The 27,907-nt window shown below is 45.6% G+C and overlaps 1 protein-coding gene across 1 annotated transcript in view; it reads left to right on the top strand.

The window, feature by feature from the left end:
• Positions 1-27,907, top strand: part of kif19 (kinesin family member 19) — a gene marked incomplete at both ends in the record, with an annotated part of 113,261 nt that overhangs the window by 54,259 nt on the left and 31,095 nt on the right. Inside the window, 4 exons of the mRNA XM_079532284.1 lie at positions 8,977-9,087; positions 10,943-11,030; positions 14,306-14,442; positions 27,607-27,732. Of these exons, the coding sequence (XP_079388410.1) occupies positions 8,977-9,087; positions 10,943-11,030; positions 14,306-14,442; positions 27,607-27,732 (462 nt within the window). The remainder of the gene's footprint in view (positions 1-8,976; positions 9,088-10,942; positions 11,031-14,305; positions 14,443-27,606; positions 27,733-27,907) is intronic.

The following is a 27,907-nucleotide window of genomic DNA, read 5'->3' as shown; positions in this document are numbered from 1 at the left end:
AAGGGGTTCCCGCCCAGAATGGTCTAAAGGAGCTTCAAACAACCTCACAGTAATCCCTCTCTGAGTGACCGCGCATAACAAACACAAGATCCCGGGCCAAAACCCTCTCAACCTCAGTGACGAAAACGTCCCACAGCGCGTCGTCGTCGTGATCCAGGTGAGAGAGGCCGGCGTTGCTAGGCAGATTCATCGAGTTGAGATTCTTAGGGTGATATTGTCTATATGCATGATGCAGCTCCGTCGTCACTAAAACCACTCGACGCAATCTATACCACTTACACTCTGCCCTCAGGTTTATAACTGGAGGTGGGTTCCTCAGCCATCACTGTACGTAGGTTGTATCAGAGTGTAGAGCAGGGGTGGGCAACTTTGTCGATGGAGGGGGCCACTATATTTCCACACTCACTCCCTAGGGCCATATATTACTGTCGTAGCAAAAATAGCCGATCTATCTATTTTTTGCTATATTTGAATTGAAATCTTGAATCATTTTTTGCTCTATTTGAATTGGAATCCTGAATTAACATTTTTATGTAATTTGAAATGCCTTTAATTCTTATATCTTGAGCATTGAGCTACTAATTTAGACTGAAGTAGGCCTAATTAAAGCGGGTCATGTTTGCATGTTGTGGAATTGTAACAGCTGAAACCAATACTATATAAGTATTCTGACATTAACCTGAGGGCCACATTATGTGAAGGTGGGGGCCGCATGTGGCCCCCGGGCCACCAGTTGCCCATGTATGGTGTAGAGTATAGGAGAGTAGCGACATGCTTTGATCTCGCCGCAAAGCGGGTGCATATGGGGCTATAGTTCCAAACATTGCTCCTATGGCTGGAACTATCCCGTTGAGATAGAATGAGCACTTCCGCATTCCATTGTTACAATGGGAGTCAACGCTATAGTGTCGCCACTCTCTTACTAGATTACTCTGGGTTGTATGGAAAGGTTGGTTGGCCTTCATTGGCTAAGAGACGAGAACAGCACCGCACTGTTTTTTTTATCTACAAGGCCTTACTTAAAATAAATGCCTACATATCTTAGCAGCCTATTACATCCCAAAACTGGCCAACATGATCACACCCGCTCCCAAAACTATACCTTAACCCATTTTGGGCGGGAACCCCTTTTGGTGTTTTAAGCATTATGTTATGCTTTAGCTTTTGAAAAATAGCAGATCTACAAGCTCATAGCGCGCCACCGAGTGGCGCGCTACGAGCTTTTAGGTCTGCTATTTTTGAAAAATCATGAAAATATTTATTTCAGACAACTGGAGGATTTAGAATATTTTTTTTAAATGTCGAGGTCAGGCCTATAGGTTAATGTTAGAAGTCCCCATTGTGACTTCCGAATTAGGTAAAACTAGCCGTTCATTACTATTATGCACCTCACATGTGGAACTATCTACAACCCATCTTAAAACTGAACAACTTGATTTCACTTGAACGTTTTAATTAAAAAACCTGTATAAGGATCCATTTGAGATCGGCAATGGGCTTCATACGCACGGCACACCGCAACGACGGGTGGCGCGGCAACCCATGCATATATAGAACTCGCCTTCCAAATCCACTCGGTCAACAGTGACTCAGTCAGACATTTTAGGGGGTTTTTTTAGCTTATCAAAGTCTGTAGGTGTTGTGTGCTGTCTTGTGCCAGTGTGTGTTTGCCAGTTGCCATGGCGACGCTCTGCCAGCTCCACGGGCAGAAGAGACGACGGCGTTTGATGGACACCGCTTCCATCCGTCACATCGCTCACCGTGTCAGTTCTCTCACCCTGTCGCTGCGTGGCTTTGGACTTCATTATAGATTTTTGTTCATCCAAACGACACCTGTGTGCGCACGCACGCACGCACGCACGCACGCACGCACGCTAGGGCATTAAGCAGCGACTAGTAAATCCACTAGTCGACCTTGTTGGTACTTGTTGACTAGTTGATAAGAAAAAAAAAGTTTATTTTTTTTATTTTTTTCCCGGTTTTGTAGGCCTTAAGACCAGGTAGATTATAGTTATAGTCACCAATGTACACAGTTTTTTAAATGTACAAATATTTATTTCCAAAAATGTTTTTTTTTTCTTTGTTTTTTGTACATAATAGGTAGTAATAACTAGTCGACTAGTAAACTAGGCAACTAGTAAAAATGACTAGAAGTGAAGGCCCTGATGCACGCACACGCACGCACACACAGATAATCCCTCCCCAGGACAGAAGATTTGTGTTAATAATTGTCAAAAGTACTCAAAAAGAATGACAGGATTTTGTACTTTGTATATCTGCTATTTTTGAACGTCACTAAAATGTGTAGGTTTCTATAAAATTACACGGTGTATGCTTCCCCCCCCCCCCCCCCCCCCCCCCCCCCGGGTTTGAATGGGTTAACCCGAAGGCGCACCAACCACGCCACCCTGCCACACCGACCTCACATTCACCCCCGCCGCGGGCATGCAGGACTCTTTTCTTGTCTCACAAAGGTGTCCTAATTGAACTCCCCTTGGAAAGAAAAGCACTTTTCTTTTTTTCTTGGACCACAACCACTCGGCGTGGCTATAGTTACCCCCACTCGTACATTGAATAGCAGCTTAAGTATTCCGTTGCTGCTGTCTTATTGGCACGTCGCTGCGTGCATGTGCCCAGCACACTCAGGGTGGCTGGTAGTACCCAACGCATTGTATATAGCAGCAGGATTCCATGCCTGGCATCCATCCATCCATCCATCCATCCATCCATCCATCCATCCATCCATCCGCTCACAAACAGCGCTTTGTGTGTTTGGCCAGCACATCTACAGTTGCAGTACAAGTTTGCTTCCCCCCCCCCCCCCCCCCCCCCATTTAGACCTGAGGACGATTCTACAAATGTCTGCTAAATCCTGACAGTTTTCTGAAAAACCTGCATGTTTCTATGTCAGTCGTTCTCAAACATTGTCATGTAAAGGACCGCCCAAAATTATATGTAATTGGCCGCCGACCCCCATCTGAAAATATGTTGTTCCAGGGATCCCCCCCCCCCCCCCCAGAAGCAAAGATTTGAGTTAAAGATGTACGCTCTGAAAGAATATATACCGGTATTCAAAGGTTTGCGCCACATTTTCACGATTTTTCAAAAATAGCAGACCTACAAGCTCGTAGCGCGGCACTCGGTGCCGCGCTATGAGCTTGTAGGTCTGCTATTTTATGAAAAATCTTGAAAATGTGGCACAAATCTTTGAATATTCTTTCAGAGCGAACGTTTTGAACTCAAATCTTTGCTTCTGGGGGGGGGGGGGGGATCCCTGGAACAACATATTTTCAGATGGGGGGGTCGGCGGCCAATTACAGATAATCCTGGGGGTCCTTGACGTGAAAAAGGTTGAGCACCACTGATATTGAAACATAGGGTATTTCAGAAAACTGTCATGATTTAGAAGACATTTTTTTTTTTAAATTTGACGTCTAAATGGGCTAAAGGAATGCGCCTCACACACAGTGCCAAACTGCACGCTAAAAAGAGCACATTCATACACACATGTACGCGGTAGGGGTGTGCTGAAATATCGATATGGCGATATATATCGATACGTCCTCCCGCGATAAATAATCGATATTGATTATTAAAATATCGATATATATATATATATATTTTCTTTTTAGAAATTGGAAATGTTGTTCATAATGAAGTGATGAACAACATGTTTAGAAAAGGAGGAAATGACAGCTAAAATAAAGCAAATCCCACTCAGATTCCACAGCAACCAGAAGTACTGAATTACTGGATGGTGATTTTCCAAAGTCTCCAAACAGCTTAGTGGGAATACAAAATGCTGCATTTTTTCAGTTCCAAGTATTTTGTAGTTGCAGATATCGTGATATATCGTTGATGAAATTTCATACAATATATCGATATATCGCAAATATCGCAATATATCGAATATCGTGATATTATCGTTATCGAGGGCCTAATATCGCGATATATATCGTATCGTGAGGAACCCATATCGTCCCACCCCTAGTACGCGGGAATGTGTGTGTGTGTGTGTGTGTCTATGGTTCTTCTTGCGTGTTCATTAACGTAATCATCGTCATCATCTTCGGGGCGCACACCTCGTGTCTCTGTCATAGTGCTGCACGATAATTGTGTTTTTTTTTATTAATTATTCATCGAAAAAAAAGATTGCGGTCTAGATTCAGACACCCACGCAGTCTCATTTCCTACATTTGAGCAAGAATGGTGCAGCACTATAGTTGGCTGTCCAATTCATTTTAGTTACTCTTGTGTTTTTGCTACACGAGAGAGACTTATGTTATACTTTAGCTATTGGAAAATAGCAGATCTACAAGCTCGTAGCGCGGCACCGAGCAGACCTACGAGCGTGTAGGTCTGCTATTTTTGACAAAGAGCACATTCATAGAGAATGAAGCAACGTCTCGGGCACACCTACAAAAAAAAAAGGCCATCGGTGACCAAAACATTGCTTCTGTCTCGATAAAATGTGCTCTTGTACAGTGCAGTTTGGCAGTGTGTGAGCTGGGCGTATTCTTTTATTATTGATGTACGTCGTTTACTCAAGCAGAAATGTTGATCGCGGTATATGTTTTTGAACAGTACTTCAGTTGTACTTCAATTAGTACTCAATTGTACTTCAGAACAGTACAATTTTTGTGAACAGTACTTCTTCTGCCACTGAAGCATTGTACTAGCCTGGTCTGATTGGTTGAAGTGTGTGGGCACGCACGCACGCGCACGCACGCACACGCACGCACGCACGCACGCACGCACGCACGCACGCACGCACGCACGCACGCACGCACGCATACACACACACACACACACACACACACACGCAGAGCAGCGCAGCGCAGCGCAGAGCACGCACACACACACACACACACACACACACACACACACACACACACACACACACACAGCACAGCGCAACGTACGCACACACACACACATCATGCACAGAAGCTCAAAACGTGTCACTTGGCAACGTGCTTCTATAACTAACTTGTAGATCTATACACTTTTTAAATATTTTTCCTATGTTGTTCTGCTACAGCGCTGCTGTCCGTTTAATTGCTGCAACACACCAGTAATCACTTTATAATACTTTAATTTTCTGAAGTAATTTGTATACTTCTGAATACTTGAGCAGCTCATGGTTCTCAGGTGTCAGGAGAGACGGGCATGCCCGCCTCGCCACCCATGTGTCAGGAGAGACGGGCATGCCCGCCTCGCCACCCATGTGTCAGGAGAGACGGGCATGCCCGCCTCGCCACCCATGCAGGCACTGCATTGTGTTGCGTCTTATCAGACGACTTAAGGAGATGAGGTGTGGGTGTAGGGTGCAGGCCGGCAGGGTCTGCCCGCGCACAGCAGCTGTCCCGTGGGCATCATCATCCATCCATTCATCCATCCATCCATTGAGAAGCAGCCTATATCCGTGTAGGGTGTGGCTCATCCCACTGTAACTTAAGAGAGACGTGTGACAGATGGGATCGCAGGTGTTATCAACACCACAGGGGGCTTAATGACGCTCCCGTACATTACACACGCACACACACACACACACACACACATACTGAGCGAACACACACACACGTACGCGGGCGTGTGTGTGTGTGTGTCTATGCTTCTTCTTGCGTGATAGAGACACAAACCTTGTGTCTCTATCATATAGTGCTGCACGATAATTGTTTTTTTTTATTAATTATTCATCGAAAAAAAGATTGTGATCTGGATTCAGACACCCACGCAGTCTCATTTCCTACATTTGAGCAAGAACGGTGCAGCACTATAGTTGGCTGTCCAATTCATTTGAGTCACTCTTGTGTTTTTGCTACAAGAGAGAGACTTTAACTATTGAAAAATAGCAGATCTACAAGATCTACAAGCAGATCTACAAAATAGCAGATCTACAAGCTCATACAAGCTTGTAGGTCTGCTATTTTTGAAAAATCGTGAAAATGTAGTGCAAATCTTTGAATATATATTCTTTCAGAGCCAACGTTTTTAACTCAAATCTTTGCTTCCGGGGGGTCCCTGGAACAACATATTTTCAGATGTGGGTCGGCGGCCAATTACATATAATCTTAGAGGTCCTTGACATGAAAATGTATGAGAACGACTGACATAGAAACATGTTTTTTTTTAGCAAACTGTCAGGATTTAGACGACATTTGTAGAATCGTTCCCAGGTCTAAACGGGTTAAGAGAGGCTTGGTGTTGTCTGTTTAAAGCATATATGTCAAACTCAAGGCCCGGGGGCCAAATCAGGCCCGTGGATGAATTATCTTTGGCCCGCGGGATGATATTTAATTAGTATTAGAACTGGCCCTCTGGTATATTGCACGGACCACCATAATACTACAAGTCCCACAATGCACTGCGAGTGCATTGGCACATATCACATACTATGAAAGCAGTGCTTGGTGAGGATCATAGAACAGGAAACTGAGCTTAATAATAATGCATTTTCAGTTTTAAATGCATTTACTTTTTTGCTGTTTGCCTGGGACGTCCTCATGACCGCGGTGCCCGTGTGTTGAAACACAGTCCGGCCCTCGACCTCGACCGATTTCTTTATTTTGGCCCACTGTGTATTTGAGTTTGACATCCCTGGTTTAAAGCCACAGTAGTTATGGCTCCAGGTGCCACATTTTGAACGTAGTAGTTAATGTTCAGCAACTATACAGACTAAAGACAATAACATTTTTCACAGAGAGAAATCTGTCGTGGAGGACATTTGGAGATTCAAGCATGAATCGTGCAGCGCTACTCCATCGTTTGCCTTTATGCCCTATCTTAAACGTATTTTGTGTGACAGCCGTGTCGCACAAAAGTATAACACAACTATAGTATAGCCAAACTACAAGCTCAAAACGCGTCGCATTGCGAAGCGTCGTCGTAGAGATGTTCTAAAAATGTTAAGGTTTCTTTTGGTCTATAATGACATGCCCATATAGTGTGTCTGTGGGTTTCCTACATATTGAACCAATTAAAGGTATTAAAGTGGGCTTGTGACTAAATAATAACTACACTGGTACATATTATTTTTCTTCCATGTCCTTGCATGACACCTATACCGACACGTGCACCTACGCACGCACACACGCACGTGCACACACACACACACACACACACACACACACACACACACACACACACACACACACATATACACACACACACACACACACACACACACACACACACACACACACACACACACACACACACACACTTAGTGTCCATAGAAACACACACTAATCTGCAGACCAATCAAACAATCAACATGTATACAAGTTCACCTTCCAGCTGTTCCTCTCCTTGCCTCATCTCTCTCTCTCTCTCTCTCTCTCTCTCTCTCTCTCTCTCTCTGTATGTATTCCTTAAGGTGCTTGTATTCCATTTGACATCCTTCTCCTGTCACAGCAGCTCACACATCTCGCTGCTGTGTTTGCACATTGTTGTACTTCACCCAACAGACATGGGAGTTTTTTTAATCATTAGTCATGTTTTCAAACTCTCCTTGGGTGCTATCTGTGGAAAGTACATGTCTCTGATGTCTTGGTACAGTGGACAGACAGTATGTGTCTCTGATGTCTTGGTACAGTGGACAGACAGTATGTGTCTCTGATGTCTTGGTACAGTGGACAGACAGTATGTGTCTCTGATGTCTTGGTACAGTGGACAGACAGTATATGTCTCTGATGTCTTGGTACAGTGGACAAACTGTATGTGTCTCTGATTTCTTGGTACAGTGGACAGACAGTATGTGTCTCTGATGTCTTGGTACAGTGGACAGTATGTGTCTCTTGTTACAGTGGACAGACAGTATGTGTCTCTGATGTCTTGGTACAGTGGACAGACAGTATATGTCTCCGATGTCTTGGTACAGTGGACTCTCTCTCTCTCTCTCTCTCTCTCTCTCTCTCTCTCTCTCTCTCTCTCTCTCTCACTCTCCACTCTCTGCATGTGTATGATTTTCCCCTTTTAAACATCCGGCTCCTCTTGCAGTAATTGTCCGTATTAAAAGTCAGATGCTCTCCTCTTGAATTTAGATGAAGGGGCTTCAAAGTGGCTCGGTGGCCGAGCGGAGGTGGAGGAGGAGGGGGGTGGGGGATGGGGGGGGTGGGGGGGGGTTGTCATCAAAAGAAGCAGAGTAGAGGGCCCTCTGCTTCCAGCCGGCCCGACCCACCGCCCCATTTCTGACCCATGTTATCAGCCCCATGTCAGCCCCATGTCAGCCCCATGTTATCAGCCCCATGTCAGCTCCATGTCAGCCCCATGTCAGCCCCATGTTATCAGCCCCATGTTATCAGCCCCATGTCAGCCCCATGTTATCAGCCCCATGTTATCAGCCCCATGTCAGCCCCATGTTATCAGCCCCATGTTATCAGCCCCATATCAGCCCCATGTTATCAGCCCCATATAAGCCCCATGTCAGCCCCATATCAGCCCCATATCAGCCCCATGTTATCAGCCCCATGTCAGCCCCATATCAGCCCCATGTCAGCCCCATATCAGCCCCACGCACTGCCCCATATAGCCCCATATCAGCCCCACGCACTGCCCCATATAGCCCCATATCAGCCCCACGCACTGCCCCATATAGCACCATATCAGCCCCACGCACTGCCCCATATAGCCCCATATCAGCCCCACGCACTGCCCCATATAGCCCCATATCAGCCCCACGCACTGCCCCATATAGCCCCATATCAGCCCCACGCACTGCCCCATATAGCCCCATATCAGCCCCACACACTGCCCCATATAGCCCCATATCAGCCCCATATGGTCACCACAGGCCCTCGACCGCAAATGACTCATGGACCCCAACGCAATTGCGTCACGGTAGTGACGCCCCTGACGTTGATGCTGGGTGAAACGGCACATCTGTCTTTAATATCAGTGATGAAGATTAATAACTCTCTCTCTCTCTCTCTCTCTCTCTCTCTCTCTCTCTCTCTCTCTCTCTCTCCCCATCAGATGGTGGTGTTAATGGACCCCATGGAGGATCCAGACGACATACTGCGTGCCAACCGGTCCAGAGAGAAGACCTACATGTTCGACGTGTCCTTCGACTACACTGCCACTCAGGTTAGTGACGTGGCCTTCGACTACACTGCCACTCAGGTTAGTGACGTGGCCTTCGACTACACTGCCACTCAGGTTAGTGACGTGGCCGTCGACTACACTGCCTCAGGTTAGTGACGTGGCCTTCGACTACACTGCCACTCAGGTTAGTGACGTGGCCTTCGACTACACTGCCACTCAGGTTAGTGACGTGGCCTTCGACTACACTGCCACTCAGGTTAGTGGCCTTAGACTACACTGCCACTCAGGTTAGTGGCCTTAGACTACACTGCCACTCAGGTTAGTGGCCGTCGACTACACTGCCACTCAGGTTAGTGACGTGGCCTTCGACTACACTGCCACTCAGGTTAGTGACGTGGCCTTCGACTACACTGCCACTCAGGTTAGTGGCGTGGCCTTCGACTACACTGCCACTCAGGTTAGTGACGTGGCCGTCGACTACACTGCCACTCAGGTTAGTGGCGTGGCCTTCGACTACACTGCCACTCAGGTTAGGGGCGTGGCCTTCGACTACACTGCCACTCAGGTTAGTGGCGTGGCCTTCGACTACACTGCCACTCAGGTTAGTGGCGTGGCCTTCGACTACACTGCCACTCAGGTTAGTGGCGTGGCCTTCGACTACACTGCCACTCAGGTTAGTGACGTGGCCTTCGACTACACTGCCACTCAGGTTAGTGGCGTGGCCTTCGACTACACTGCCACTCAGGTTAGGGGCGTGGCCTTCGACTACACTGCCACTCAGGTTAGTGGCGTGGCCTTCGACTACACTGCCACTCAGGTTAGTGGCGTGGCCTTCGACTACACTGCCACTCAGGTTAGTGGCGTGGCCTTCGACTACACTGCCACTCAGGTTAGTGGCGTGGCCTTCGACTACACTGCCACTCAGGTTAGTGCTGAAACTGCACGTTATAAATATAAAGTGAAACAAATGAAGGATACAACATCATTATTTATTTCCGGGTAGATAATTAACGGCGGCATTGGAGCAGATCACGGTATTATTAATGCACTGTGTGTGTCTGGAACATGTCACTTATGATAGTGTTATTCAGTGTTGATTTCGTTGACTAAAACTAAGATGAAAAGTGTTTGTCGACTAACCTTTTTTCACCGACGAAGACTAAATGAAAACTAAGCTACGATGACTAAAACTAAGACTATATATTGACAATTTCATCATCAAATAAAAACTAGACTAAAATGTTAGGAAGGGACTAGTGGACAAGAGATCCAATAAGTCATTTTACACTTGGTTGCATGCTGAAAATAGCAACGCGCTGCGACGCATTGTGAGCTTGTAGATCTGCTATTTTCAGCAAGTGTAAAAACAGTCATTAATTACGACGGCATCAAGGTCCGCCAAAACACATTTTAGTCGACTAAATCAACTGTAGATTTAGTCGAACACTAAAACATTCCAGGTGACTAAAATGTGACTGAAACTAAATGAAAACTATTGAAGAGACTATGACTAAAATTAAAATCTAAATTTGCTTCCAAAAACAACACTAGTGGTTTTGACCACTGAATTATGACTCATTCTGTTATTTGACAAATAGACATACTAGTGTGTACACTTTAGCTATAATTCTGGACACTTTATTTTATATTGTGAAAACGTCCATATACTGTACTTTCTATAGGCCTACTTTCCATCTGAAAAACATTCTGATCTGGTCTTAATTATAAATATAATTGAACCAATGAAAAGTATTAAGCTTGTGACTAAATACTTTTTAGTCAATTTAATTTACATTTCCTGAAAAGTGACACCTGGCAGTGACAATATATTTCCTGTGTGTGTGTGTGTGTGCGCCGTGCATGCATGTGTACTCTCCTCTCCTCTTGCACTCTGTAGGATGATGTTTACCGCGGCACAACCAAAGGCCTGATCGAAGGCCTCATTTCAGGCTACAACGCAACAGTCTTCGCCTACGGACCCACAGGTGTGTGTGTGTGTGTGTGTGCGTGTGTGGGCGTTAATGTGTCCGTTAATTCAGTTATAGTTTTAATGACTTGTCTGTAACACTCTCAGAGTTATGGCGGCCTTAGTTAATTTGACCCCCCCAATCCAACCCGTTGATGGGTTACTTACTTAACCCATGTATGTCTTCTAAATCCTGACAAGGATCGAGTCAAGGACCCCAAACATTAATATGTAATTGGCCGCCGACCCTCATCTGAAAATATGTTGTTCCAGGTAGCCTATCCCCCAGAAGCAAAGATAGGAGTTAAAATCGTTCGCTCGGAAAGGATATATATTCAAAGATTTGCGACACATTTTCCCCATTTTTCAAAAATAGCAGATCTACAAGCTCGCACTATGAGCTTGTAGATCTGCTATTTTTTCAATAGCTAAAGTATAACATAATGCTTATAATGCGTATAACATAATGCTAGCTAAAGTATAACATAATGCTTAAAACACCAAAAATTATATTTAAACGTCTGTGTTTCATAGGGTAGTTACGTCTGTACACTTCTCTGCTTCTTTTCTCTGTTTTTGCATTATCCTCTGTCTGCCTGCCTGCTGACAGAGCCGTCCACCTCTCTTAATCTGCTCTTGTGGGGAATTAAACGGGGATTTGGATGGGGTTTCCGCGTGCGTGCGTGCGTGCGTGCGTGCGTGCGTGCGTGCGTGCGTGAGTGCGTGCGTGCGTGCGTGCGTGCGTGCGTGCGTGCGTGCGTGCGTGCGTGCGTGCGTGCGTGCGTGCCTGTGTGCGTGCGTGCGTGCGTGCGTGCGTGCGTGCCTGCCTGCGTGTGTGTGTTAACTTCCAGGGGTTAATCCCCTCCCAGACCATGTAAGCATGGTGTTACACGGTGTTAGCAGGTGGTGGTGTTGGGGGTTCATGTGAGGTAGAGTGAATTAGAGTAAGGTGACAAAACAAGGCTCTGGGCTTAACTAGTAGACATGTAGGTTTTCAGAAGGTGACAGTATACAATTAAGGCTCTTAGCCTGGCTTGGCCATACTGATACATATCACACTGCGTGGGGCAAACATTTTTGTCACCGGCAGATTCGTGTCTGGCCACTGCGAGGCTACAGGGCTCTGGGTTTAATCAATTAAAGATCTGCAGGCCAATTAAAGTCTTCTAAATCCTGACAGTTTTCTGAAAAACGTATCGGTGGTGTTGGGGCTCAAATGTTTTCATGTCTGAGAGAGAGAGAGAGAGGGGGGGGGGGGGGGGGGGGAGAGGTGAGAGGGGAGTTGCACCACTCAGTTCACACGTGTGTGATTTTGTTGCTGTGAAAAACAAAATCACACACGTGTGAACTGAGTGGTGCAACTCCCCTCTCATTTTAACTCAAATATTATTTGAGTTAAAATGTTCGCTGTGAAAAACAAAATCACACACGTGTGAACTGAGTGGTGCAACTCCCCTCTCACCTCTCCCCCTGCCCCCTCTCTCTCTCTCTCTCTCTCTCTCTCTGTGTAATTAGCAGGCAACAGTGCAACACTATCTCTCTCTCTCTGTTTCTGGCACAACAGTGCCACTTTTGCCCCTACTGGTACTCTAAACATTGGGACATAGTCACATAGTCCCATAGGGACATTGATGTTCCTTGGACCACTCAATAAAAAATAAATAAAATAAAATGTTCGCTGTGAAGCGCTAAAGTGGCACTGATGCGTTCCAGGACTTACATGTAGGTTTTCAGAAGGTGACAGTACAGGGCTTTGAGCTTAAAGAGGTAGTGCCGTGATTTTTGTACTTTTTTCCAATTTTTCATGTGTTTAAGAGGTGACAGTACTTCATTAGATCCCTTGGTGTGGTTGTTACAGTATGTGCAATGATGTCTTCCCTTTGTATTTAGGGTTTCTTCCTGGACGCTGAAACCTTGACAGTCCAAATGTGCCAATGAAAAAAACAGTAATATAGTGACATCACACTATCAGCAATAAAAAAAATTGGCTTCCAACGATGGCTTCCATTTTCGCATTGCAACTTTTCAGAACTAGAAAGCCTGCAGTTTCTATTAGCTTGGATTCCCCACCGATGATGTCACTGGTGGGCGGGCTTCTGAACTGCCCACAGCCCTCCTATGAGACACAGACCGAGTAGAAAAAAATTATGCCATTTTATCATGATTATTAGTGAGGAGTCGAGGACCAATTATATGAAGATAACCCGTCTACAGTAACGATTTGTTTTATTGGCTCGGCCGCAGATTTAAACCGGAAATATACATAAAGGTGTCATATATGTGTACATTTCAAATTGCTCAACACGCACTTCTGTAACTATCACAATTCACATCACGAATTCAACCACCTGTAAACACTTTTGATAATCAGTGGTATACAAGTTACACCTGTAAGTTACCACTGATTATCAGCAGACGGGCAGCAGACGCCCCCTATCTCCATGTTGTAACTTTCGGCACACAAAAGCATCAAAAGTAACCGATCTACAAGCTCGAAACGTGGCGCAAATGGTCACGTTCTGAGCTTGTAGATCTGCTACTTTAGCTATTTCTGTTTGCAGGTTTGCCGCGTCTGTGTCACCTTATACTGTAGTTTTTAACTTTTAACCACTTTAACCATTCTTTTTAAATTTTAGCTGTAGCAGATCTACAAGCTTGTAGCGCGGCACAGAGTGCCGTGCTATGAGTTCTGCTTTTTTTTTTTTTCGTGAAAATGTGGCGCAAATCTTTGAATATATATTATTTCAGAGCAAACGTTTTTAACTCAAATCTTTGCTTCTGGGGGTCGGTGGCCAAATACAGATACATTCTGTGGTTTCTTGACATGAAAGGGTTTGAGCACCACCATTATTGGCTCACCATTGCAGAAACTGGTACGTTTTTCAGGATTTGGAAGACATTTTTTGTAGAATAAGACCAGGTCTTTAACCCATTCTGGGTGGGAACCCCTTTTGGTGTTTTAAGCATTATGTTATGCTTTAGCTATCGAAAAATAGCAGATCTACAAGCCAAGGTCTGCTATTTTTTTTTAAATCGTGAAAATGTGCCGCAAATCTTTGAATATTATATTCTTTCAGAGCGAGTTTATAACTCAAATCTTTGCTACTGTCTGGGAGGGTCCCTGAAACGACATCTTTTCAGGTTGGGGTCGGCGGCCAACGTCATATATTTGGAGTTCTTGACATGAATATGTTTGAGAACCACTGACATAGAAACATGGGTTTTTCAGAAAACTTTAACTTTAAAAATGTTTTTTTTATTTCGACGTCTCTGTGTGTCGTCCACACCATGCAGGCTGTGGGAAGACGTACACCATGCTGGGGACGGACAAGGAGCCGGGCATCTACGTGCGGACGCTCAACGACCTGTTCCGCTGCATCGAGGAGACCAGCGACGACATGCTCTACAGCGTGTCCATGTCCTACCTGGAGGTGAGGGGACGCACGGTGCCCTGCACGTCACCTTTATTTATCCATGTCCTACCTGGAGGTGAGGGGACGCACGGTGCCCTGCACGTCACCTTTGGTGCAATTCAGACATCCAGTATTTATCCATGTCCTACCTGGAGGTGAGGGGACGCACGGTGCCCACATCACCTTTGGTGCAATTCAGACATCCAGTATTTATCCATGTCCTACCTGGAGGTGAGGGGACGCACGGTGCCCTGCACGTCACCTTTGGTGCAATTCAGACATCCAGTATTTATCCATGTCCTACCTGGAGGTGAGGGGACGCACGGTGCCCTGCACGTCACCTCAGCTCAATTCAGACATCCAGTATTTATCCATGTCCTACCTGGAGGTGAGGGGACGCACGGTGCCCACATCACCTTTGGTGCAATTCAGACATCCAGTATTTATCCATGTCCTACCTGGAGGTGAGGGGACGCACGGTGCCCACATCACCTTTGGTGCAATTCAGACATCCAGTATTTATCCATGTCCTACCTGGAGGTGAGGGGACGCACGGTGCCCACATCACCTTTGGTGCAATTCAGACATCCAGTATTTATCCATGTCCTACCTGGAGGTGAGGGGACGCACGGTGCCCACATCACCTTTGGTGCAATTCAGACATCCAGTATTTATCCATGTCCTACCTGGAGGTGAGGGGACGCACGGTGCCCACATCACCTTTGGTGCAATTCAGACATCCAGTATTTATCCATGTCCTACCTGGAGGTGAGGGGACGCACGGTGCCCACATCACCTTTGGTGCAATTCAGACATCCAGTATTTATCCATGTCCTACCTGGAGGTGAGGGGACGCACGGTGCCCACATCACCTTTGGGGCAATTCAGACATCCAGTATTTATCCATGTCCTACCTGGAGGTGAGGGGACGCACGGTGCCCACATCACCTTTGGTGCAATTCAGACATCCAGTATTTATCCATGTCCTACCTGGAGGTGAGGGGACGCACGGTGCCCACATCACCTTTGGTGCAATTCAGACATCCAGTATTTATCCATGTCCTACCTGGAGGTGAGGGGACGCACGGTGCCCACATCACCTTTGGTGCAATTCAGACATCCAGTATTTATCCATGTCCTACCTGGAGGTGAGGGGACGCACGGTGCCCACATCACCTTTGGTGCAATTCAGACATCCAGTATTTATCCATGTCCTACCTGGAGGTGAGGGGACGCACGGTGCCCACATCACCTTTGGTGCAATTCAGACATCCAGTATTTATCCATGTCCTACCTGGAGGTGAGGGGACGCACGGTGCCCACATCACCTTTGGGGCAATTCAGACATCCAGTATTTATCCATGTCCTACCTGGAGGTGAGGGGACGCACGGTGCCCACATCACCTTTGGTGCAATTCAGACATCCAGTATTTATCCATGTCCTACCTGGAGGTGAGGGGACGCACGGTGCCCACATCACCTTTGGTGCAATTCAGACATCCAGTATTTATCCATGTCCTACCTGGAGGTGAGGGGACGCACGGTGCCCACATCACCTTTGGTGCAATTCAGACATCCAGTATTTATCCATGTCCTACCTGGAGGTGAGGGGACGCACGGTGCCCACATCACCTTTGGTGCAATTCAGACATCCAGTATTTATCCATGTCCTACCTGGAGGTGAGGGGACGCACGGTGCCCACATCACCTTTGGTGCAATTCAGACATCCAGTATTTATCCATGTCCTACCTGGAGGTGAGGGGACGCACGGTGCCCACATCACCTTTGGTGCAATTCAGACATCCAGTATTTATCCATGTCCTACCTGGAGGTGAGGGGACGCACGGTGCTCACATTACCTTTGGTGCAATTCAGACATCCAGTATTTATCCATGTCCTACCTGGAGGTGAGGGGACGCACGGTGCTCACATCACCTTTGGTGCAATTCAGACATCCAGTATTTATCCATGTCCTACCTGGAGGTGAGGGGACGCACGGTGCCCCGCACGTCACCTTCGCTCAATTCAGACACATTCATGTTGTCACCTCAGCTCAATTCAGACATCCAGTATTTATTAATTTTATCAATTCAGACACATTCATTGAATAGAAGAAGGGAGCGCTGCCGTGGTCCTTTGTTTGTTGAACTGAATGCAGGTGCTCGTTGGCGAGGTTAAAACATGAAAATAAAGAAGAGGATCCAAGGCACTCTGTTCCAGTGAGGTGAAAAAAAGCCTTTTTTATTTAAGAGTTAAGGCATGTAATGGCAAAGAACATTACACAAAGAAGGACCAACGCGTTTCGGCACTCAGCCTTCGTCAGGGACACATTCATGCTGTGACCTCAGGTCAATTCAGAGTGACACATTCATGTTGTCACCTCAGGTCAATTCAGAGTGACACATTCATGTTGTCACCTCAGGTCAATTCAGAGTGACACATTCATGCTGTGACCTCAGGTCAATTCAGAGTGACACATTCATGTTGTCACCTCAGGTCAATTCAGAGTGACACATTCATGTTGTCACCTCAGGTCAATTCAGAGTGACACATTCATGTTGTCACCTCAGGTCAATTCAGAGTGACACATTCATGTTGTCACCTCAGGTCAATTCAGAGTGACACATTCATGTTGTCACCTCAGGTCAATTCAGAGTGACACATTCATGTTGTCACCTCAGGTCAATTCAGAGTGACACATTCATGTTGTCACCTCAGGTCAATTCAGAGTGACACATTCATGTTGTCACCTCAGGTCAATTCAGAGTGACACATTCATGTTGTCACCTCAGGTCAATTCAGAGTGACACATTCATGTTGTCACCTCAGCTCAATTCAGAGTGACACATTCATGTTGTCACCTCAGCTCAATTCAGAGTGACACATTCATGTTGTCACCTCAGGTCAATTCAGAGTGACACATTCATGTTGTCACCTCAGGTCAATTCAGAGTGACACATTCATGTTGTCACCTCAGCTCAATTCAGAGTGACACATGCATGCTGTCACCTCAGGTCAATTCAGAGTGACACATTCATTATGTCACCTCAGGTCAATTCAGAGTGACACATTCATGTTGTCACCTCAGGTCAATTCAGAGTGACACATTCATGTTGTCACCTCAGGTCAATTCAGAGTGACACATTCATGTTGTCACCTCAGGTCAATTCAGAGTGACACATTCATGTTGTCACCTCAGGTCAATTCAGAGTGACACATTCATGTTGTCACCTCAGGTCAATTCAGAGTGACACATTCATGTTGTCACCTCAGGTCAATTCAGAGTGACACATTCATGCTGTCACCTCAGGTCAATTCAGAGTGACACATTCATGTTGTCACCTCAGGTCAATTCAGAGTGACACATTCATGTTGTCACCTCAGGTCAATTCAGAGTGACACATTCATGTTGTCACCTCAGGTCAATTCAGAGTGACACATTCATGTTGTCACCTCAGCTCAATTCAGAGTGACACATGCATGCTGTCACCTCAGGTCAATTCAGAGTGACACATTCATTATGTCACCTCAGGTCAATTCAGAGTGACACATTCATGCTGTCACCTCAGGTCAATTCAGAGTGACACATTCATGCTGTCACCTCAGGTCAATTCAGAGTGACACATTCATGTTGTCACCTCAGGTCAATTCAGAGTGACACATTCATGTTGTCACCTCAGGTCAATTCAGAGTGACACATTCATGTTGTCACCTCAGATCAATTCAGAGTGACACATTCATGTTGTCACCTCAGATCAATTCAGAGTGACACATTCATGTTGTCACCTCAGGTCAATTCAGAGTGACACATTCATGTTGTCACCTCAGCTCAATTCAGAGTGACACATTCATGCTGTCACCTCAGATCAATTCAGAGTGACACATTCATGTTGTCACCTCAGGTCAATTCAGAGTGACACATTCATGTTGTCACCTCAGCTCAATTCAGAGTGACACATTCATGTTGTCACCTCAGCTCAATTCAGAGTGACACATTCATGTTGTCACCTCAGGTCAATTCAGAGTGACACATTCATGTTGTCACCTCAGCTCAATTCAGAGTGACACATTCATTATGTCACCTCAGGTCAATTCAGAGTGACACATTCATGTTGTCACCTCAGGTCAATTCAGAGTGACACATTCATGCTGTCACCTCAGGTCAATTCAGAGTGACACATTCATTATGTCACCTCAGGTCAATTCAGAGTGACACATTCATGCTGTCACCTCAGGTCAATTCAGAGTGACACATTCATGCTGTCACCTCAGGTCAATTCAGAGTGACACATTCATGTTGTCACCTCAGGTCAATTCAGAGTGACACATTCATGTTGTCACCTCAGGTCAATTCAGAGTGACACATTCATGTTGTCACCTCAGGTCAATTCAGAGTGACACATTCATGTTGTCACCTCAGGTCAATTCAGAGTGACACATTCATGTTGTCACCTCAGGTCAATTCAGAGTGACACATTCATGTTGTCACCTCAGATCAATTCAGAGTGACACATTCATGTTGTCACCTCAGATCAATTCAGAGTGACACATTCATGTTGTCACCTCAGGTCAATTCAGAGTGACACATTCATGTTGTCACCTCAGCTCAATTCAGAGTGACACATTCATGCTGTCACCTCAGATCAATTCAGAGTGACACATTCATGTTGTCACCTCAGGTCAATTCAGAGTGACACATTCATGTTGTCACCTCAGCTCAATTCAGAGTGACACATTCATGTTGTCACCTCAGCTCAATTCAGAGTGACACATTCATGTTGTCACCTCAGGTCAATTCAGAGTGACACATTCATGTTGTCACCTCAGCTCAATTCAGAGTGACACATTCATGTTGTCACCTCAGCTCAATTCAGAGTGACACATTCATGTTGTCACCTCAGGTCAATTCAGAGTGACACATTCATGTTGTCACCTCAGGTCAATTCAGAGTGACACATTCATGTTGTCACCTCAGGTCAATTCAGAGTGACACATTCATGCTGTCACCTCAGGTCAATTCAGAGTGACACATTCATGTTGTCACCTCAGGTCAATTCAGACATCCAGTATTTATTTAGCGAATGCAAACTCCTTAAAGGAGCATTCAGTGATTTTAGGTGATTTGGAGAAAATAAATAAACGGTCCGCCCCGGTAACAAGATATGCACATTAGGGCATTCACTTCTAGTCATTTTTACTAGTTGACTAGTTGCCTAGTTTACTAGTCGACTAGTCCAGGGGTCCTAGGGGGTCCCAGGGGTCTTTGTTATTTATTTATTTAATTTATTTAATTTATTTTTTTATCAACTAGTCAACTAGTACCAACAAGGTCGACAGGTGGATTTACTATTGCTTAATGCCCTAATGCACATGCACACGCTCTACAGTCGGGGCACGCAACAGGCCAACAGCACGCACACCAAGGCCCGCCCCCGCTCGATCCTGATTGGAGGAAGGCCCCCTCTATCCTGATTGGATGAAGGCTTTCTCACCCACCACCAAAACCAAAACTATAGGGTTTTTTGACCCCCGCGGTTCACTGGGGATAGGGAGGAACTAATTATAATATGGTCAGCACACTCTATAGTCGGGAGGATTATCACAAAAAAAGGGGAAAAAGTGATATTTGAATGAAGTGAAATCACTGAATATACCTTTAAGCCAATTGAGAGCTTGTGTGACAGCATCACATCTGCAAGCGACCCATTTAGAGCCTGTAGATCTGCTTATTTCGCTGTTTTTGAATGTAAATCCTGAAAACGGAACAGTTTTTGGTTTTCATCCGACAGAGAGACGATATAGAAACTGACATCATACAGTTGGGTGCCACCGATATTGTCCCTTATCATTTGACCCATTTAGGCCTGACCTCAAAATTTAAAAAAATCCTTCTAAATCCTCCAGTTTTCTGAAATAAATATTTTCACGATTTTTCAAAAATAGCAGACCTACAAGCTCGTAGCGCGCCACTCGGTGGCGCGCTATGAGCTTGTAGATCTGCTATTTTTCAATAGCTAAATTATAACATAATGTTTAAAACACCAAAAGGGGTTCCCGCCCAAAATGGGTTAACTGTCCTTTTGCGCAGATCACGCAAACCTCAGCAAAAAGAAAAGGACAATATCGATGGCTTCCAACTGTATGTATTTCATAGTGAAAGGCTGTGTACTTGGTACACGTTCTGCCTCAACTGAGGATCCTCTGTCCGTGTCCGTGACCAAGTAAGTCAACGTCGTACGATTTGTCACACACGTTACCGCAGTGGAATTTGTTCTCCGCATTTGGCCCATCTCTTGGAGCGGTGAGCCGCAGCCGTGCGCCGCACTCGGGAATCATTTTGATTTGTTGATCTGACCCCCCCCAATCCAACCCATTGATGCTGAGTGCCAAGCAGGGAGGCATTGGGTCCCATTTCTTGCAGTCTTTGGTATGACGCGGCCGGGGATCGAACCCTCGACCTCCGAGTTCCAGGGCGGACGCTCTCTACACACCCTCCGCCAACCTAGTCCCCGGGACATGGGGAGAGCAACGGACTTGAACTCATGCTTCCTTCCTGCCTGAGTGTCCAAGTTGCTCCTTTACACGTGACAGGGGGGGGGGGGGGGGGGGTTCCCTGGTTGGACGTAGCGCGTGGAAGGAACACGTTATTCCAACCAGTTCCTTTCCCCTCCATCAGGCGCCCCGGCTAGCCAGGGGGAGGCAGTTTGTTTAGAGACCAGGATTACTGCATGTTTTTGTGAGGGTACCTACCCTAGGGGACACGGGGAGAACATGCAAACTCCACACAGAAAGGCCCTTTCGCCAACCCCACCTCGGGTATGGGCGCTGATGACGCGGAGGAGGAAAGGGGCGGACACTCTAACCACAAGGCCACTGCTGTCTTGCCAACATTGGCACAGGGATCTGCTGCTTTTGCCACCATGCAAATATAACTTTACAGAGTCTGTAGCAACCTACAGTACCATAACATTCACACCCTTTTTTAACTCTTTCTCTCTCACACACACGCACTCGCACGCACGCACGCACGCACGCGCACACACACACACACACACACACACACACACACACACACACACACATACACACGCACACGCACACGCACACGCACACGCACACGCACACGCACACACCAAGCTTCAGTTCAGTTCAAACTGTTCTGCTGTGTTAATTTACGATGGTTTATCCTCCATCTACTGTATCTCTCTCTATCCAACAACTGAAAGCTTGTCTGAAGTTATAAAACTGCACCCACGGCTCACAAGGATGGTGTTCATGAACAGTGGTGGAAAGTATAACAGAGTTAATTTGCTCAAGTACTGTAGCCTATACTTAAAGTACTTAAAGGATTTTAGGAAATTAAGATTTACTTTGGATTGTTTTCCATTTTTCCAATACCTTTTAACTTAACTACGATTATTTGAAAATGAAAACCTATAGTTGCTAGTTGCTTTTAAGATTTAGATTAGTATTGCAAAACATACCAGTAACCAATGAAGCCCTATTCTATGATTTGTCTGTTGAAAATCTGTCGCCGATGCTTTGTGAGCTTGTAGATTGGCTATTTTTGAATAATTTTGACAGATTTTGGAAAACACTTGTGAAATGGTATATTAATGATTTTGACAGCTTTTGGAACATTAAGACCAATAAGACCATTATTTAACTTTGTGTATTCTGATGCCAAAGCTGTAGTACATTTACTCCAGTACAACATTATAATTAGAGAGAGGTACACTGTGGTATTGGTACTTTTACTTAACCCATTTTGGGCGGGAACCCCTTTTGGTGTTTTAAACATTGTTATAATTTAGCTATTGAAAAATAGCCTACAAGCTCATACGAGCTTGTAGGTCTGCTATTTTTGAAAAATCGTGAAAATGTGGCACAAATCTTTGAATATATATTCTTTCAGAGCCAACGTTTTTAACTCAACTTTGCATCTGAGGGGTTCCTGGAATATGGGTTAGGTACTTCTTCCACACACACTGCTGTATGAGAAGCGGCGTCCGTTGTTGGGCAGGGTTTCAGTATACAGCATGAGCTGATAAGACACTGTGTACATGTGTGCGACTGTGCGTGTGTGTGCATGCGCACTCGCATGTGCACGTGCATGCGTGAGTGAGCGTGACGTGTGTGTGTTGGCTGCCTGTGTGGACTCGTCTAATGTTTACAATGTTTGCCTTGGCTGCCAGCCTTCTTTGCCCCGGTATTGGGGCAAGCAGCTAGGGCAGGCGAGAGAGTGTACAGCTCTGAGAGTGTAACAAATGGAACCAAATGGACCCCGTTCAGGGCTGGACTGGCCACAGGACGTACCGGGCATATTCCCGGTGGGCCGCGACCGTAGGGGGCCGCAATGATAAAAGAATCACACCCGTGTGAACTGAGTGGTGCAACTACACATTTATTGTTATAGTTACTGTACATTAGAACCAGGAAAGCATCTGTGTCATAAGTGCTCTCCGCATGAATTCAGTCAGTGACGTCACATACTAACCATAGCAACCATGCTCGCTATGGTTAGCAACCATGCTCGTTTTTTTGGTACGAACAAACACGGGTACAAAGCCAGTTGTTGGAGTGGTTTGCACCACTAAAAAAAAACAAAAAAAAAAACATTTTTTTTGGACAGGCAGGCCAATAGGAAAGGTCCGGGCGTGCTGCCATTCTGCCAGTGCCATCATGATAATTTCACTGTACCTGTATCAGTGAGTGAGTACCTGTCAGTGTAGTTGTCTGTTGGTTTGTATCATTTATGTCGTTCTGTAAAAGTGGTGGTATTAGGGCTTGTTTGTCTGTGTGTGCCTCGACGGAGTGCAGGCGGTAGAGTTTCTGCTATCACGCGAAAATGACCGGGCCGAATTTTTGTCCCAGTCCAGCCCGGACCCCGTTCATTTGGAGCGGAGGTTGGTGAACCAATAGGGAGTCGGCGTTGAATTCCGCAGCGCTATAGTTTGAAACTAGCGCTCGCTCCTCTAGTCCTTGGAAAGGTACCCCTGGTGGTCCGCGGACCTCACCTTGAGCACCGTGTGATCTGTTAGTATCGGTTTCGAACCAGTGTTGATCTGGTCGACTAATACTATGACGAGATCATGTTCGTCATAGTATTTTCACTGACGAAAACTAAATGGAAACCGAATGAAAACTAAGCTATGATGACTGAAACTATACGTTGACAATTTCGTCAACAAATAAAAACTGGAGTAAAATGTATAGGAAGGGACTAGTTGACAAGAGATCCAGTATAAGTAAAAGCACATGTCATTTTACACTTGGTTGCATGCTGAGGATAGTCGATCTACAAGCTCACAACGCGTCGCAACTGAGCTTGTAGATCGACTATTTTCAGCAAGTGTCAAATCAGCCATTACGACGGCATCAAGGCCCCGCCAACAGAAAGTGAGTGAGACTCGACGAGGGCACTGACTGAACATGACATTCTGTTCCAACGACAAACACAAAGACGTCAATGTGATTATGGCAGCTAGAGCACACGATGAACAGAAGGGACACGATGACGTGACTCATATCTCTATTCAAAGTAAACATCTTGAGAGATTGACAGGCAGAACATTAGAGAGACAAAGAAAAGCCTGCAGAGAGAGAGAGAGAGACATTATGGACCGGAGGAGAGAAGGAGGAGGAGGCGGAGGCCTCGGGGAACGTGTATAGCGTGAAAATGCTATCAACGTTTTGTGAGGAAAAAACGACCACAATATTATTAAAGTGCTTTTCTTCTTTCTCTGTGGTGAAATGCCTACATGTACTGTACAGGAAAAATTAGAGAAATGTGTGGCAAATCTTCCACTAGCTTTCTTCACAGATGTGTTCATAAAGGTGTCTACAATCACATGTAAATTTGTTCCAACCCAACTCCCTTGGGAAACTTTGTGACAGCTGCTGAAAGATGGGGTACCATTAACAACCAATATAAGGCAAACATTTCCATATTTCATTATGCTTTAAGTAGCATGTGACGTGTCAAACTAGGGGCTTTTCATGATTCTGAATCCATTGCAAGCATTAGTTTTGCACAAAAAATACTCCTTGGCCTATAAAAATGCCCATAGCCATCAATACCATAGTTAAATACCATAGCTAAATACCGTTGTACATTGTTTGTGTGGGTTTGTCTCCCAGCAGTGCTTGTAATATACACTGTATAGGCTCCAGTAAGGCTCCAGTAAGGCCTGCCACTAACCCAAAATCCGGGGAATCCCTCCCCGGAGTCTCTACCCCCCTCGACACAGATGGCCGCCCACCCTAGAGTCGGGTTCTGCCTGACGTTTCTTCCTAAAGGGGAGTTTTTCGTTACCATTGTCGCAATATTGCTTGCTCTGGGTGGATCTTTGTTGGTTGTAAAGTGTCTTGAGACAACTTGTTGTGATTTGACACTTTAATAAAATTGAATTGAATTGAATTGAATCACAAATGTGATGAGGTAAGCACATTTGGACACATTAGGATTAGGGCAAGTGGCTATGGCCGAATTTAGCCCAAGGAGTGTTTTTTGTATAAAACGAATGCTTGGCATCATGAAAACCCCCTAATTTGACACGTCACATGCTACTTAAAGGTTGGTAATGGTACCCCAACTTTCAGCAGCTGTCACAAGGTTTCCCAAGGGAGTCGGGTTGGAACAAATGTATATGTTATAGTAGAGACCTTTTATGAACACATCTGTGACGAAAGCTAGTGGTAAGCTTTTTTTTTGCAGATTTGCCACACATTTTGCAAATCTTCTCTAACTAATGACGTGTAGAATGCCCAGTGTCTGTGGCTTGTGGTGCCACTGTTGGCAGAAGCTGAGGGGGCAGAGACTGCATGGCTGGTCATTTTAAGAATCCATTCTAAAGTTCTTCTTTTATTTGTTTTTTTAAAGTCATTAAATATAGCCTCTCTGAGCTCTCTGTGCAGCTCCCAGTGCACACGGACCATTAGGGTTAAAAATGACAAACAAAAAAGAGATAAAATAGTTTGTAGTTCTATTTATTTTGTACCCCCTGTTTCTCCCCATTTTTTAGTCGTTAAGCCAAATTACATGAAGTAAAAAGTATGATAGCTGAGATTCTAGAGAGTTCTAATTTGCACTTAAGTACAGTATACCCGTGTAAATGTACCTTCCTTCCACTGTGTGCGAGCGTATGCGTGCGTGCGTGCGTGCGTGTGTGTGTGTGGTTACCAGGGAGTGACCCCCCCCCCCCCCCCCCTCTAAAGCACAGAGAGGTTAAATAAGACTTTACGGCCTGGCCTGACAATGCACACATCTGCTTCCCTTTTCTGCGTTCAATTGCACCCACTTTCACGTGTGCAATCTCAACAGACCACAGCTAGCGCACGTATGCACACACGAATGGCACGGCGCGCAGATAATGCAAAGATACAATACACAATAACGTGTTGACTTTACTTGTGCGCGCGCCACTCGTGCGCGAGCGTGCGTGCGAGTGTGCACACACACAACACTGCACATCGTGAAAAGGTCAATGTGTGTGTGTGTGTGTGTGTGTGTGTGTGTGTGTGTGTGTGTGTGTGTGTGTGTGTGTGTGTGTGTGTGTGTGTGTGTGTGTGTGTGTGTGTGTGTGTGTGTGTGTTAGACTTGGAGAAACAGACTTTGTGAGACAATTTCCTGGTGCTTACAAGAGAAACAGTTGTTTTATGGTTAAACAAATATTGTTTTATAGTTAGGCTTTGCGATTATAGGACAAGATTCTGGTTAGAGTTTCTAGGTTTAACCGAATACATGCCTCCACGCCACCAGATGGCTCCACTCAGCCAGTGCCAGCTTAACGCACGGAAATTAGACACTTTAGAGAGTCGTTAATTCGCTCGGTGAACCGGAAGTGATAACCTTCCATTTCATATAGCTTCACTCCGGGCCGTGTAAATATTAGTTTATTAATCGCGAGGTCGGATTACATTTATTAAGCTCTAAACATCGTCCTCCATCTCAATCTGAGCCCTAAATATGCTAAAGATCGCGTGCGTGTGTGTGTGTGTGTCGAGATTTGGTGATATATTCGATGACAACATCTGACCTTTCGGTGGCTATAGACGGTAAATAAAATACTATTAATTATGGATTAAGAGACATTAAATAAACCCGATTTCTCGGGTCTGGCAAAGGAGGGTTTAAGGCAAGCAATAAACGCGAGATATTCCGGGGTTTGGCATAGATTGGGTTAAGGGTTATGGTCACAGCTGTACCTGATCTGATCAGCGCTTTGCACATACGTTGGAAATAGCCGATCTACAAGCAACAAGCTCACAACACGTCATGTTGCTCACGTTGTGTGAGCTTGTAGATCGACTATTTTCGGCTTCAGGGTTAGGGATAAAAAATAAAATAACACCACCGCACCGTCGTAAAATGTTCATGTCCTCGCAATTATAGTAATACAGTGTGCGTGCGTGCGTGCGTGCGTGCGTGCGTGCGTGCGTACGTGCGTGTTTGTAAGTGTAAATGTCAGACACACAGTACACACTTTCCAGTCGCTCTTCCAGGCGACTGTGGGTCAGGAGGTAGAGAAGGTCGTCCAATGATCCATGGGTCGGCGGTTCGAATCCCGGCTCCTCCTGTCTACATGTCGAAGTGTCCTTGGGCAAGACACTGAACCCCAAATTGCTCCCGATGTGCTGGTTGGTACCTTGCATGGCTTCTGCCGCAATCGGTGTATGAATGTGCGTGTGAATGGGTGAATGTAATGCACAATCTATGTAAAGCGCCTTGGATAAAGGCGCTATATAAATGCACCATTTACCATTTAAATGAACCCTGCTGTACTGAGACCTGACTGCCTTAACGAGAGGGAAAACCCTGGGGTGGAAATAGTAACTAAGTACATTTACTCGACTGCTGTACGTTAGTATAAGCACACAATTAAGGCAGAGTGCTTGTAGATCGACTATTTTCACTATGGAAGAAAAACAAATCTCAAGTCTTTTGACATTTTGACAAAAACTTTGATTGACTGAGCAACGGATTTGTGAACGGAAATGACAAACAGATTTGTCGGATTTCGGGAGGTGTAGTTCCGGACTCTATATTATAGCATTCGGAGATTGTGGACTATAGTTTAGTTGTCTCTGGCTCTGTGAGACTATGATCTGTCTCGTCTCTCTCCCCGTGTCCCCCACGTCTCTCATTGTCTCTCCCCGTGTCCCCCCACGCCTCTCATCAGATCTACAACGAGATGATCCGGGACCTGCTGAACCCGTCCTCCGGCTTCCTGGACCTCAGAGAGGACTCCAAGGGAGTGATCCAGGTGGCTGGGATCACCGAGGTGTCCACCGTCAACGCACGCGAGGTGAGACGCCGTGCCGCCGTGCATGTTGTGTTTATGTGGCGGCGGTGGATCAGTGTGTGTGAATGGGTGAATGTCACGCACAATCTATGTAAAGGTGTGTGAATGTGTGTGTGTGTGTGTGTGTGTGTGTGTGTGTGAAAGGGTGAATGCAATGCACAATCTATGTAAAGGTGTG

The sequence above is a fragment of the Electrona antarctica genome, assembly GCF_951216825.1.
Source record: "Electrona antarctica genome assembly, contig: scaffold_26, whole genome shotgun sequence".
Lineage (NCBI taxonomy): Eukaryota > Metazoa > Chordata > Actinopteri > Myctophiformes > Myctophidae > Electrona > Electrona antarctica.
Note: the sequence above shows the minus strand (reverse complement) of the source record. Positions and strands in the feature narration are given on the sequence as shown.